At 40.6% G+C, this 15,612-nt stretch overlaps 1 protein-coding gene across 10 annotated transcripts in view; it reads right to left on the reverse strand.

Moving 5' to 3' along the window:
- The window catches only part of RABGAP1L (RAB GTPase activating protein 1 like), a 758,983-nt gene that overhangs the window by 17,170 nt on the left and 726,201 nt on the right, over nucleotides 1-15,612 (reverse strand). For 7 of the 10 annotated variants that reach the window (XM_035722282.1, XM_027611227.2, XM_027611226.2 and 4 more), the window contains 2 exons: nucleotides 13,865-13,957; nucleotides 3,646-3,756 (listed from right to left, as the gene is read on the reverse strand). In XM_035722282.1, the coding sequence (XP_035578175.1) occupies nucleotides 3,646-3,756; nucleotides 13,865-13,957 (204 nt within the window). Of the gene's footprint in view, nucleotides 1-3,645; nucleotides 3,757-7,349; nucleotides 7,653-13,367; nucleotides 13,675-13,864; nucleotides 13,958-15,612 lie in introns of those variants that run through there. The other 3 variants (XM_027611228.2, XM_027611234.1, XM_027611233.2) reach the window with 2 other exon arrangements.

Genomic DNA, 15,612 nt, shown 5'->3' on the forward strand with positions numbered 1-15,612 from the left:
AGGCCTTATTTTTTTGTAAAGATTTTATTTACTTGAGAGAGAGCACAAGCAGGGAGAGCGGCAGGCAGAGCAGGCAGAAGGAGAAGCAGACTCCCCGACGAGCAGGGAGCCTGATGTGGGGGCTCGATCCCAGGACCCCAGGATCACCACCCAAGTCGAAGGCAGACGCTTAACCAACTGAGCCACCCAGGTGCGCCCTTATAATGCCTTATCGATGTGGAGACTTTGAATTGCTACCTAAGGTTCATATGACATACATAGGAGAGGAAAAAGCACTGCCATTTGTGATTTAATCATGAATCGACCAATAACCTGATCAAAAGGTTCAGCTCTCACATCAGGGATGAGGATCTTTCAGAAATGAGTTCTCAAGGAACTCGCCAAGCCCAAGCCCGTTGTTCAATCTAAAACAAAACAAAACACTTCGCCACTCATTACGCGGAGCCCCTGCTCCTAACTCAGAACCTGCCCTGGTCAGAAGGACAAGGCGCCGTCCGCAGTGCCAAAGTGCTGGTGTGTCTCTTCTGCTCGTTCCTTGCGAACGAGAAAGGACAGAAAGGGCTTGAAGGCAGCTAGCTACAGAAACTGAAATGGAAATGTCGTATCTTTTTACATTGTTAATCATGGAGAAGTCCTTATTTCAAGAGTCTAAGGGAGGGCAAGTTGTCAAAACAGACGGCTCTGTCAAAGAAAAAAATTAAGAGCCTTTTGTGCCCAGGATGCCCGAAGCCAGCACTAAAATGACAAGGGTGAGGAATAATTTATTTTTAAAGAGTACCTAATTATCTAATTAGTGCTTGTTTGCTTTACATATTGTCTTGAATACAATCTGCTTTCCTGCTTGTTTAATGTTGGCTGAAGTTTGACTATTTCAATGAAGAGATGTGATTTTGATGAAAGTGGCAATGGAAAAGTAGGGGGCAAGTGGGGTGAAGGCGGGGTGAGCCAGTGCTTTCCCTGTGCGTCTGGTGTCCTCCCAGGCTGGCTGGGGGGCAGGACACCTAAAGTGCACGGACAGCTTTTCGACAGGCAGATAAGCCCCACTTGGGCAGAAACTGCAAAATCAGATGTTTGGAGGAGATATGCATGAAATAGCAATTGTTATTCTTTCACTTAGATAACAAGCTTCAAAAGGCAAGGGCCAGGTCTTCCTTACTCTTTTAAGAAGAGAGGTATAAAAGGAGGAAATTAAGAGGAAGGGGAAGAAAATGAAAGAATGAAGGAATCTTTTCTTCAGGGACTAGCATCCAGAATCTATATAAGCTATCTACCCAAATACTCAACCATCAATTATTTTAGGAGTACGCATGATCCAGGCTGATCCACAAAATAGACTTTCTTGGTGGTCCAACATCTTTTTAAAAAATAATATGTTTTTTTCTGATTATTAATAAGGTATAACGTATATTATTACTAAACCAAGGGTTGTTAAGAATTTAAGGTCTTCTTATAAAAGATAAAATAATTGAAAAAAATACATGCATAAAGATGAATCTAAATGTTAGATTGATGATCATCACCCAGAGTATCTAGAACTAATATTTTGATGGATTTCCTTGTAGGCTTTTTTCCTTTAGAAGTATATTTCAGCTTCCTTTCCTAAAATGATGGCCCTCCACCAACCATATCCTTTGCAATTTAGATGCAAGCATTATATACAGATAAATTTATAGGTTTTACAAAAATATTATAACATCATCTTCCCATTGTTTTTAAAAACTATTCCAAAAAGACATTTACTTTCATTCTCCCCTTTTATTGGACATATACATTATTTCTACTTTTTATTCTTCTGAGTAACACAGTAATAAACCATCTTGTACACATACTTCTGTCCAGATCTCTGTCAGAATAGCTTTCCAAGTCAGAGTACATATGTCACTTTCCTCATTTACTAAATGTAAGATTAAAATAATACCTGCTTGATGGAGTCATTAGTGATATTAAACAAGCTAATGCTTATAAAATTGCGGAATATAGTCCTTGGTGCATAGTAGGTACTCAGTAGACATTTCATCTCATTACTTTTTAATCCTTTTAAAGGTCTGATAGATAACACCAAATACATTTCCTGCACAACTTTCAACGTGCGACTCTCTCTAGTGAATTTCACCGCACCCCAGAGTCCCACTGCTTAAAACTCTTTATTTAGTTATCCATCTTCAGAAAACTATTAATGGATACAAGATTCAAAAGAACAGAATCAAATGTGAGGCCGTTGGGAGAGCCAATATGAAAACAGGAATTTCGTTATAGTACTGACTCACCAGCATAGTCTAATTAATACAAAAATGTACCAGCCGAGGTCAGACTGGTCTTGGTCCTGTCGGGCTGGACGCCCCTCTGTCTTCTTTGGCTCTGACTCTCTCAGTCACACATTTCTCAAACCACCTCTAACAACTTCCAAACAGCCTGGCTGAATGGTTTCGTGGGGAAAAGGGTCACCCCCCTCACCCCGGCCCCCCAACCAGACTGCTTTTCAACCTTCTACATCCTGTGTCCCACGAAGCAAAGTTTCTGTTTTATTTTCGAACTCTGTTTAGTGTGGATTCCTTCAGCTGCCCCTTCTCCGCCTTTAGCACTTTTCCTTAATAGTCGTCTAATCCCCATCTTACTGTGGTTGAAACTTTTGAGCGGCAAAATTAGCCGTTTATATGGGAAAAAGGAGTTGTGCCAGGGACCATTTTTCAACATTTAAAAAACTCCTCCAAACATTTAATAATATTTATATTATTGGATCTGTATTTGAAATTTTGTCAATGAGCAGTCAGTACACAGGTAATGCCTCTTTTTTTACAGATTCAACAGTGTAAGTCTCAATCTTTCTGACCCTGGCACTGTTTGTGGGGAATATTCACTTTTTAAGTCAGAAAAGAGATAATTTTAAATCCGCCCAAGACTCCTTCCATATTGCCAAATATCCTTTATAAAACACTAGCGACAGAAAACAGGAAGTCCTAAAGCTGTCAGTACTGCTGGAAAGAACCAGGGAAATTGAACAATTTAAGGTCTTCCTAGCAACAGCTACCATGTACTGAACACACACTGTTGACGTGCTTCACCTTATTTTACCTATAGGCAGGTTAAGAACTGCGCAGGGTCATGCGGTGAGCGGACTGTGCTGCCAGGATTCACAGCTAGGCATCTTGGCCCTTAGCCCCTAGAATACCTGTCTCCCCACCAATGCATGTATCTTAATGTACATACTTCACATAAAATCCTCACATTCATTGTAGATGAGAACTCTTCTTGTAACAAAAAGTAAAGTGCCTCCCAATGTCAGCGTGGCATTGGTATAGTCTTGGTGACTGATATTCCCAGGTAATTATGCTGGCAGCCTTTGGCTTAGGAAAAGTACAGACGAAGAGAAGAGACACCAGAGAAGTTCAGAGTTATAAAAAAAAACACGTCGCACATGCTGTTTGGAAATGACCCAAGCCGTTCTCAAAGGCTCCCGTCTTCCACCCTCTCCAGTTAGCACAAGCTGTCCCCTGCCACCTACTGGCCGCCCCTTCAGCAAACAAGCAGCCAGACCTCAGCGTCAAGTAGAGTGAGCCCCAGCGGGACTGCGGGGAGAGCAACTCTGTCCTCGCCTTTGAGGAGCTCGTCACGGTCTGACTGCAACCGAGTGAACGACACTTTTACCTGATCCAAGTCATTTCGCAGAGCGATCTTGCTGGTTACTAGCTCATGGGCGAGGTCATCATTCTCCTGTTCCAGCCTCATGCTGGCCTCCTGCAGTCTCCGGTTCTCCCTCTGCAGGAAAAGAGCAATAGCCGGAGGGCGACATTAGTGCCGAGACGCACTAGCAGAAACGAACGGGACCGGTGAGCAAAAACAAGCAGCGACAACAAAGTGAACTTCTGAAGGTGTAAAAAGGAGGAGGCGCGAGGGGCACAGGAAGGCAGGATTGCTGTCCGGGAAACAACAGTGAGTTAAGCCAGCAGTGCAGATGCGGCTCTCTACCCGGTGAACCTTACAACTGTCCCTGACAGGCTGCATGGTAAAAGGCTGCATTATTAAAAAAGTGCCACAAAAGGCAAAATTTCCAACATCTCCCCAATCCTGTGACGTTTCATATAGACCCAGAGCCCAGACACAGGCCATCCTCTGTTTGAAACATGCACAGTAATCCCACCCTTAACCTCAAGGGAAACTCATGACACAGAAGGTGTGAAATGGGGGAAAACCACTAGACATCTCTTCACATTGTTTTTCCAGTATCAGAGTTCACATTCATTGAATATATTTAATTATGAGCACTAAATCAAGAACCAGGATACATGGGTTCAGGACTTTTGCTATCAACTGACACGTTCATCCTTGGGGTAGAAATACTTTTCTGAACACCAATTTCTGTTATTAGTATGAGCTACAGTCCTCATGACAATGGCTCTAGATGTTTGTTGGAGGGCTTTTAAAATTTCTCAACTTTAAAACTTCAAAAGATTCTGGGTAAAACAAATTACTGAGCTGTTTTTTTCCTCTTGAACTCCCAGGAAAAATCTGAAACAAAGTCCTATGATGAAAGAACCAAGTTACATTTTTAGGAAGAAAGGTCTCCCCTGAACTAAACATTATGAACTGTGTACATGCGCATCTATTTTCAGAGTAGCAATTTACTGTCTTCCAATCCAAAGTATCAAAAGTATTTTTTTTTTTTTGCTACTGTTAACAGTTATGGGAGATTCAAAGAGAGCTGACAGGAAAGACTTCAATGTGATGAGACCTTCCTGTTTTTCAGATTTATACTCCTAACAGGGTTTTCTGCAAGGGTGGCAGAAACTCAGACAAAGGAGTGCTGCACAACCAGAAGACAAATCTATGCCCTGGAAGAGAGTGTATCATTGCGTAACATGGGGCAAAAGGACATTTATCTTCTATAGAACAACCTAGGGTTGGTTATATGGAAAAAAGAAAGCCCTATTTCTTTTTTTTCTTTTGGTTTTTTAAAGAAGGGCTAGGAGACTGACGGTAAGGGCAGAGCCTAAGACTTTCATGGAGCGGAGGACCCCCCAACAGGGCCAGCAGAGAAGCTAAAGGATAACCTGTGCTTTGACTAGAACCGGCCAACAGAGTCTATTCCTATCTCCTCTTTTGGAAAAGGAAGACTGGGGTACTTGGGGAATGCCAAAACATTTTTTGAAAAAGAAATCTACTGAAGAAGATAAAAACAGTTCCAAATCTCTTAAATGCTTTTAAATAAATTCATGATAGAATTCCATGCAGTGTTAAAATTTAAGTGAAAAATATGATCAAAGAAATGCTTAAGCCACCTCATAGAAAAAAAAGACAAGGAACTAGAAAGTCTCATTTTCATAACATAAATAACATTAATTGCAGGTACTGGCTTATTTTCATTGTTGTCTTTGTACTTTAAAAATGTTTCTAAGTTTTCAACAATGAATACAGAATACATGTGTTTAAAATGTTATCTAAAAAAATTAAAAGCCATTCGGAATTTCAATTCCACTGAAAAGGATAAAATGCCAAAATGAGAACTTTTTTAAAGTTTACTCCTGTGAGAAGCTCATATTCTACCCGAAACCAGACTGGATCTTCGGTTTTGACCAAGATACTACGTAACCCCTTAAAACTGTGGCCCTGCCAGGAATCCTTTCCCAAAATATTCCTGAAAAGACCGTGTACATATTTGTAGGGGCACATCGCACTCATCAAATTCTGTCTGTCCCCTCGACCTACGGAAGTCCTAACCTCCCTCAGAAATATCATCAGAGTAGGCACAAAAATATACCAGATAAACAGCCAGGAACTCTATGGCGAAATCTTTCAATCTTTGCTGAAGCAATCCAAATTCTAGCAGGGGCCCGAGAGTTAGTCTTGTACCCAATACATCTAAATATTACTCCTCTTTGTGGAAACAACTTGCCTACTTGTTGAAAACTTAGAATAATAATAATAATAATAATAATAATAATAAAAAGTGTTCCAGAAACTTTTCCAATCCATTTCCTCCTTGCCAGGAACGAGCAGCAACACCCAGCACCATTTTGTCAGGACACAGTGCAGAGTGGGCTGCTCAGCAGGGAAGCGAGTGTTCTCCCTCTCCGTGAGTCCCTTCCCGAGAGCTCCTGGTGACACGACTCCAGTCCCTGCTCCTGAGTCAGTGTCCGAGTCCTCCTGAAACTGTACCTGCAGGACTCCAAGGTGCAGAGTCCTCTCAACTCTTACTGACTTTACAGTTGTTTCGCCCAAGGGACAATGTTGCAGCTATCGGTTTTTCAGGTGACAGTGACATAACAGGGAGTTAAGGTAAACCGCAGGCAAAGTCAGACATGGAAAAGCACTCGTTGCAAGTACTTTAAGGATGCACCTGGTGGCTACTTCTCTCCTGATGGGAGATCAATGGCCGGTGGGTGATGTTAATTAAGGGAGAGCCGGGGGCTCAGCTCAGTGCTGACTGGAAACGTGCCATCACCATGCCTGTTGCAACTGGAACCCTTCCCTATGGACACGCGGCCAAGGGAGGAGTGGGGGGACAGGGGAAGATTTGGAAGAAACCATGAGTGTCTAAGCATCCCTAAAAAGCAAAATGGCCTAGGGGGCGCGCCTACCGGCTTGGCTTTAGCAAGAAGCTTCGGTTGGGTGTGTGCACAGCAAGCAGTGCAGTGGGGTGTGACTCCTGCTCTGCACTCACAGACATGTGGGCAAGCAAGCTGTGGGGCCGAAAATGCAGTATCGTCCTCCAAAGTCTGAACCTGGGGCGGGAGGTGTCCTCAGCAGTCCTCCGTATCCGAGCGGGCCAGCGAGGCACCGCTACCCACCGAGGCGGGGGTTCCTGCCAACGAACCTGCCTACACTTGCCAAGGGTTCAAGTCAGGTGTCTTATTGGGCTGTATTTTCTTTGCAAGAAAAAGCTCCCCTTTATACTAGAACAGAGAAGAAAGTTCCATCTGGATGGGCCTTGTTCCTTCTGAAAGGTCAGCAAGGGCTGCCCACCCGAGAGCGCCTGGGAGTCAGCCCGTCAGCCTGTCCGTGCAGAGGCAGCGGCGTGCCCCGGTTTGCACAAGCAGATCTGCCCCACGGCTCGGAGCCTGTCAACATAGCAGGTGGCTGGCTTCCCACCCCTCTCCGCAAAGAGAGCAGGAGACCCTGCTTCCATAACCCTGGAAACTCACACTGCCCTGTTGGGCACATCCTCCATCTCACACAACTGACACCATTCCAACAAAAAGCAGACAACAACGCTCCTCGTCCGTTCCCTCCCCCCTGGGGCATAGGAGCTGCATGGCCGGCAGAGTTTGGTGAGTAACTTTTGGGAGGAGGATACTGCATTTTTCAGACAGACAGACGCCGGTATCACAGACATACACAGATAAATAACTTACCTCCTCAAAAGTCATAGACCAACTACCGTTTTCAATCATAGGTACAAAAGACAATTGAAAAAAAAAACAGAATATCCAATGAAATCGCACACCTACTAATACAGTTATGAAATGGCAATAACAAAAGCAGACACTTGTTAACAATGTGTTGCTATTGTGTTTTTCCTCAGAGTGTCGTTTACTCTAAGTTCTCTCTCTGTCTGCAAAGTTTCGCTGGAAGAAAATACACTGGAGGCAGCCAGTGGGCAAGTCTCAACTCAGGAAGATGAACACACTCAGACTCCTCCCTCTCCCCGTTGCCCTGGGCCCTCTGCGAGACTGATGGGAACGCTCTATGTGTTCATGTTAGCAGCTACGGTGTGAGTTGTTTACACTGTTATTTCCGCCGGGTGGAGGGAGCTTCCTCATATGACAAGGTCGGAAGCATTGCAAAATAGTTCATTTTCAGGCCATAGAATGAAATTGCTGGGCAGAGAAATGCTTCCAGGTCTCCTGTGCATCTGAGGGCTGGGGTGTGGGTGAAGCAGCACAAGGGATGGTGAACGTCATTTATTCCGTGATGAGAAACCAGAGAAATGTGAACTGGCACTCAGAAGAAAATAAACTAAGCCTTACAGGAAAAAATGATGGGGAAGGAGGAGGCTTCGTAAACTCTAGCTCAGTATTTTGGGTGTGTCATCTGCTGTTCTAATGAGTTCCTGGCACATGTTTTTAAAGACACTTAAGGGTCAGGAGAAAATGTTTTCCTAAAAGACCCAGTACAATTTTATTAGCAACAACATACTCAACTCTCACATATTTTCGTTTGGGTAATTCTTTCAAGAGTTGATAATTATCATCATCAAATTTCAGCAGGTTTTTTTTTTTTTGACATTCAAAGGCAAATGCCTACAGATGAAATGTTTAAATGTCTATATTGTCTGCAAATGAAGATTTGAGAGAGAAAATCTGGATATTTGAAATCCTTTTATGCTCTTCCCTTTACCCAACATATCCAATTTTATCTTTCTGGTAGAAATTTTAAAAAATTTAAATGTCAAACTAAAAACAAAATCTTGTCAGTAATAACTAACTGGCAGTTGGCAAACCAGACTGCAGTTCTTCTAGCATTTAAAAAAACAGTCTTAGATTATTCCCTAGCACAGGGGTCAACAAGCTTTAAATGTAAATGGCCAGACAAGAAGTATTTTAGGCTTTGCAGACCATACACCCTTTGTTGACATTACTCAAACTCTGCCACTGTTGTGCAAAAGCAGTCCTAGACACTGGTAAGTAAACGATGGGTGGGCTGTGTTCCAATAAAACTTTATTTACAAAAACAGGCAGTGGGCCGATTTGTCGCACATGCCATAGTTTGCAGATCCCTGCTCTAGCATACAAAGCAAATTAAAAAAAAAAAAAGCACATGGGTTATAGATAATGTCAAAACATGTTAGTGTGACATAATTTTCTCAGTAATGCTACTTTAACAGGAAGTAAGTTACTAAAAATTGAATAAAAGTTTTGGAGAATTAATTCTGAAGATCAATAAACATACTTAGAAATTCTTAATATGCATAACATTCATACCTCTCTCAAGCGTTAAGTAAAACTCAATCAGTGAACAGGAATCATCAGAAACCACCTGCTCCTTCTCAGCTAATTTGCTCAAGAATCCTCAGTAGGGGTTAGCTTGCAATTTCCACCATCTTAGAACAGTGAGTTCATTGGATTATCCATGCTCAAAAAGAGTGGCAGCCTTCTGAGGTCTATCACAAAGTTATCACAGGCAGATAGAAACCATGCTCTTGACTGTTAGTATTCATTAAAAGCACATTATTTCATAAATATAAATATTTCCAAAAACCAATAACAGTCTCTGTGATGAGGAAAATTAATAAAATATAAGTATTTTCATTGGTAGAAAAAGACTTTTCAAAGACGGATTCACTTATCTTGACTTCCTGAGGAAGGAAAGGCCCCGAACAGTAAGAAAAAAGGGAAGCCTTTTTTTTTCTTTCAGGTAAGATTAGCAAAATTTAAACTTCTTTCACTTGACAAGTTAAAAACAAAATGTGATAAATATTTTGAAGCAAAGCTTAATTGAACTTGTATTATTTGCCATCCTTCCATAGCTAATGAAATAACTTAGACCAGTTTGCATTGTTTTTGCCAAGTATAATTAGATAGCTTAATTTTAAATTACATGCAGGGATAATTGCTCTACAAAAATTAGTATGTGTGAGACAAACTTTTTGTAAACTTAGAGGAATTATTTTCTTCCTGTTTGAATTATACTTTGATAAGAGAATTACTACTTCTAACCTCATGAAAGAAATTAAACATTCTAAATTTAATTATACTAAATATAGATAAGATACTTCAATTAGAAATGATGTATAATACTATCTGTGTCCCAAACTCAAAAGAGAGTTTAAGCATTCCTGATTCTTTCTAGGATTTGCCCATCTAGAACAGGTAATAACATACATGCTTTGGAAGACTCACTGAATTAATTAATTAGCTGTGCTAAGGCTTCCCCCACAACTGTACAAGTAGTTAATTAAATAAGAAAAGCATACCATATCCCAGAGATAGATGAAGGCTGCAGTTCTCTAAAAGGTGCTGTCAATAGGTTACATTATTAGAAAACTATCTTTCCCTAAATGGAAACAACTCAACTCCTTAAAACAGAAAACAGTATTACAGTTTCTGAGTTGGTAACTACTTATTAGGGGCTTGGCTATTAATTTTTAAAATACACTCAAATAGCTACACATACACAAATAGCTATCACATGAATGATTGTTTTCTGGGGGCCTGTATGAAAATGGAAATATACGTGATGGATTTCTATAGACAAATCCTTATCCTGAATTTCACTTCATTTGGAATAAATTAATTAATTTACAAACCAAAGTATCAAGTAGATAAAAACTCCAACACCAAGTTGGCCAGGTCAAACTTAAGAAGGACAATAAAAGAGACTTAGAATAAATGTTCTATATTCTTCTTCCAATAAAGTTTCCTTTTTCTGTCTTGCAACCTAGTCATGAAGATCAGCAGAAAGAGCACACCAAATACTGTAGGAAGTCATTACAGAGCTGATTTTCAAATGCAAACTGAAGCCAAGACCAGGTAACCCAGTGAGTACACGTATTTATATATGTTTATGTTTGTGTGCATCCATATTTATATATGAAAATGAATGTACCACCCACTTATGCTGGCCTTTCCCCTATAAATATGTATACACATAGGATTTTTAATCATTAATTAGCTCCAGATCTGATGGAAGGTCTCCCTCCCACAAATATGGCTTCTGCACAGGCACCTCTCATGTGACTTGGGATTTATGAAAAGAAGATGGTGGGCTGGATGCCAATCCTCTTGAAACATTTTGCTTGGATTTTTTTTTTGAGATATAACTCACATACTATAAAATTCATCTTTTTAAAATGTACAATTCAGTGGTTTTAGTACATTCACGAAGTTGTGTGACCGTTGCCACTGTCTAGTTCCAGCACGTTTTTGTGTTTAGGGTTCTAAAATTTAAATTTATACCAACATAATTCATCTCTTTCTTTGTGGTTGAGATTTAAGTGTTAGATACGGGTGAGTATAGTGACATCACTTGAAAATGTAGATAATGGCATCTGTCATAAAAATAAAACACATATTTGGATAGATACAGCAAGAATGTGATGACTGAGAGCTGCCTCTGAATTGCTGGGTCTTTCATCCCACCTCTGGCTTCCATGTGAGAGTCCTTTTTGTATGCCAAGGGAAAGAGCATCAAACCAAAAAATCTCTTAGGATATTTTATTGTTTGACATTTCTGGGCCTTCAAAAAAAAATTGACACAACTTTCCTAACTCCTAGGGGGGAAACATGGCATTTTAAGCAGTATGGACCTTCATGGTTGAGGAGGGCTTGTTAGTGAACTGGCATAAGTTCTGAGTTGATGCCCACGGAGGTCTTCCCAAGTTGTTCTTAAGAATTTGCACAACTAGGTTCCCAGTCCAAGATCTACAAATTATAAAGTGCTCATTCCAGGGACATAGATCTTATTCTTGACACAATTAAATTTAGAAGAGACTAAGAGGTATTTCTTTCCTACTTTAAGGTCATTATAATTAGTTTCTTAAACTAGATATTGACTATCTGAAAGAACAAGTCTGGGGATGGTTGGAAACTATTTTGTCAACTTTCACCTTGAAAGTGTAATTATAATTTGAGGACTGTAACTTTACCAAGTATATAAAAGGGTATAGAAATATTAGTTAGATGTATTGACAAGCTATTACAATAATACAAAAGAAATAGCTACAGAGCATACCTGATATGCATAAGTTAAAAGGAGTATATGTTTTCAAAACAAAACAAAAAAAGTTTAATTCTACTTCGGTCCCTCAGTAAAATGTGCACACATTGAAAGACTTACATGTGAGAAGTACTCTTCAAAAAATAATACGCACTGTACTATTTATACATATCTACTTTGATATGAAAAGGATTTAAGAAACAGTACCAAGTTCAGTCCCAGACTGATTTTAAATATACAATTTTAGTCTTTTGTTGCCTTTTCCTCTATTTTAAAGCAATCTTCCCAGATTTTATTTGTAATGATGGCAACTAAGAAAATTAGAATGATCATATAAGCAGTAGGAGGGCTTCATTTGGGATCCTTAAGACTATTTTAAAATTACTGCTTCAAGCCATTCTAAAGCAGCATGTGACATGAGCTACATTAAGATTGGTTTTATTGAGGGGGGTGGTGGTGGTGGAAATGAGCTTCAAACCTTATTCTGTGAGTGCCTTGTGGGTTAATAGGTATGGGCTCTTCTTCTCAGTTTTGTTTTTTTTTAAGATTTTATTTATTTATTCAACAGAGACACAGCGAGAGAGGGAACACAAGCAGGGGGAGTGGGAGAGGGAGAAGCAGGCTTCCCGCCGAGCAGGGAGCCCGATGCGGGGCTCGATCCCAGGACCCTGGCATCATGACCTGAGCCGAAGGCAGACGCTTAATGACTGAGCCACCCAGGCGCCCCTCTTCTCAGTTCTTTACCCCGTTCTATAAACAAGGGGAGAAACATACTGCTGTCAGGCTGCTGGGGAACAACCTTGGGAGAAATGTGAAGAAGATAAGCGAGGGACTGGTAGAGCAGATCCACGCGAGGGGATGCTATTCTGGTAATAATACCTGGGTAAGGGCAGGCCGTTGGCCTACTAAGGCTAATAACAACCATTTACTGAACACCAGCTACGTGCTAGGTACTTAGCACACAATGTCCTCAGAAGCCCTGTAAGATGAGTAAGCTCCTGCATGTTTTACAGACCAGGAAGCAGGTCGCTAACGAGCCCGGGATGCAGAACAATGCGACAGAGTTATTAACACCCCCCCGATGGGGATAACAAATCCTGTGTTGTTTTTTTTTTTTTTTTTTTCTGGAAAGGCAGGATTTGAACTCAGGTCTGACCATATCACCCATCTACTACTGCCACGCCCCATTCCGGTCAGCAGCGGAGATAAGAGGAACTGTGACTCCAGCTGCCCCTGGTGACTTCTCTGACCAGGTGAGGGCAGCTCGAGTTACAGAAGTGGCCGTCATCCCGCGGTGGGGGCTCATTAACAACGCTGCCCCAGTACTTTTCCTGGAAGGGTATGTTGGCATTGGTGGTGCTCGGTGTGAAAATACAATATTCCCTAATCCCAGGGTTACTGACATGAAGCAGGAAGGAACCATGATGCACCTGTAGGAATCTGAGGAATTAAAACATGTTCAAGAGAGACAATAATATGTCAGCTGGAGAAAATAAGTTCGAAATCAGTGTTTCCCCAGCATTGCATCATGGGAACAGTGTTGCTAACTATCACTGAAGAGATCTATTGATGTGAATGGCCCAAGTTTTTTACAAATACTTCAATTAACTAAGCTATTAAGCTGAAATCAGCTTTGATTCTGAAACTGGATACTGTAGTGAAATGTCACTGTTACTCAGATTTGTGGAAATAAATGTTGCAACAAACACCGTTACTATGCTCTGTTAACCTTTGCGGGTTTTATTTTTCCTTCCAAATGAGTTTGTATGTTTAACAGTTGCTACAGACAGAGGAAAGTCTGAAACATTCTTGTGCCCGGCTTGGAAGAGTTCACCTTCTACAAGTCTTTGTGGACGTGACCATGCACAGCTAACACAGTCCTCTGCCACTTTCCTTGTTCTCTCATTTTTGAAAGTAGTCGATAGCCACTTTCTCTCTTTCTTTTTCCCTCTCTTTCTCTCAGCTTCTTATGAAGATTCCAAGTATAAATGCAACAGGTGGAGTTACCTACAAATATACAAACTGAAAGAAAAGAAATATTATGGTTGGCTACGCCAGAGTTTCCTGAAATGAAAACATACCTGGACATTTATCATGGTCAGAGAGTATCTAAGTCAATCAAGAAGAAATCGAGGGAGCTGAATGGGTCACTAGTGCTCCTTTAGGGTACAGAAGGCACTTTGCTCTCATGGGTGACCCACGCCTCCCCTACCTTGTATCTATCCATTGGGTCTTCCTGCTGCAGCTGACTCTCTCGCATTGTCTGATATTCTTTCTCATATTTCTTCAGTTTCTTGGTTGGTACCTACAGGGATCAGAAGAAAAGCATGTTAGACAAGGACATGATTTAGGAAAACATTTTCTGATGTTGGTTCCCAATTAAGTCTCTGGCATTCTAATGGCACACACCCAACTCAAAGTAGGGGGAGAAAGTCTAGATCTGAGGGGAAGGGTCTGTAAACTTTTTCTGTCAAGGCCTACATAGTATATTTTAGGCTTTGGGGGCCCCACAGTCTGGGTCAAAGCCACTCCACTCTATTGTCACCTCAGAGAAATGGCTGTCATTAGTGATATGTAAACAAACAAGAGTGGCCATGTTCCAATGAAACTTTATTTACAAACATTCATTTCTGTGCTGCAACATGGTTATGTCGTAACTGTTTTTTGTAAATGCATTTAATAGTGCTATTAATTCTAACTACTTCTCAGTAAAATTCATGCATAGCCTTCTACCATACTGAAAAGGAAAACTGTTTTATAAAGGTAAAAAACTGAGCAACAAAGAATTTTTTTTCTTAAAGATTTTATTTATTTATCAGAGAGAGACACAGTGAGAGAGGGAACACAAGCAGGGGGAGTGGGAGAGGGAGAAGCAGGCTTCCCGCTGAGGAGGGAGCCCGATGTGGGGCTCGATCCCAGGACCCTGGGATCATGACCTGAGCCGAAGGCAGATGCTTAACGACTGAGCCACCCAGGCGCCCAACAAAGGATATTTTTAAATAAAGTCAATATATTGTACCCGAGAGAAAGAAGATTCTACAGTCTGTCACTAAAAATTCCCAACAAAAACAGAATCGTTGTGCTGTGTGAAATAACCGAACATCATCTAAACAACTCATCTATTTTTTACTAAAATTGTGTCATCTTTAAAAGACAGTAGTCTACTCTTCTCCGAAAAAAAAAAAAAAAAAAAGACTAGGACTTACAGAATCTTAGAATTCTAAAAATAAACAAATAAGCATAACACAGAATAAAGGTCATAGAATTTGGCCCTAGATAGATCAGGGTCTGAATGCGTACTATTGTTTTCTTTTATTAACTATTAAACCTCTTGGCAAACCAGTATTTAACCTCTCTTGGTCTGAGTTTCTTCATCTGTAAAATGGCTGGCAAACAGATTTCCGCTTCATAATGGCTGTCAGGAGAATTAAATGCTGTTAACACAGGCAAAGTATCTAAAATATTGCCTGTTTCCTGGAAGTTTTTTTTTAAAAAGTATTCAATAAAATTAATGTATTATCATCTATGTTCCATATGACTTTTAGACTTTCCTTGGACAATCAAAATTACAGAATTCCTTTCAACATCAAAATCTTTATTTGATGTTTAGGTGCTAAAGTAAGTGACTTGAAATGAGGAAAAAGCTTACCTAACTTTTTAAAAGACAACAGATGTGTTATTTTGCTGGATTCTTGGGGACTTGAAGGCAAAATGATGTGTTGATGCTCCTTAGTAACCATTGTCATGAGACCTACCTAAGTTGTTGGCCCATAGGAGGCTCTCAGCAGACTGTTTCTTGTTGAGTTCAAAATATGGTATTTAGAAAACATGTAATATGTGTGTGAGAATCTGGCCTGAGAATCTGTTAAATAAAAAGCAAAGACGCCATGTGTCATGCCCCATCATATTCTAATGACTGTTCTTCCATCCAGGAGCATTCTCAAGTACTGGAATTACCTG

Source organism: Zalophus californianus, chromosome 10 (genome assembly GCF_009762305.2).
Source record: "Zalophus californianus isolate mZalCal1 chromosome 10, mZalCal1.pri.v2, whole genome shotgun sequence".
Lineage (NCBI taxonomy): Eukaryota > Metazoa > Chordata > Mammalia > Carnivora > Otariidae > Zalophus > Zalophus californianus.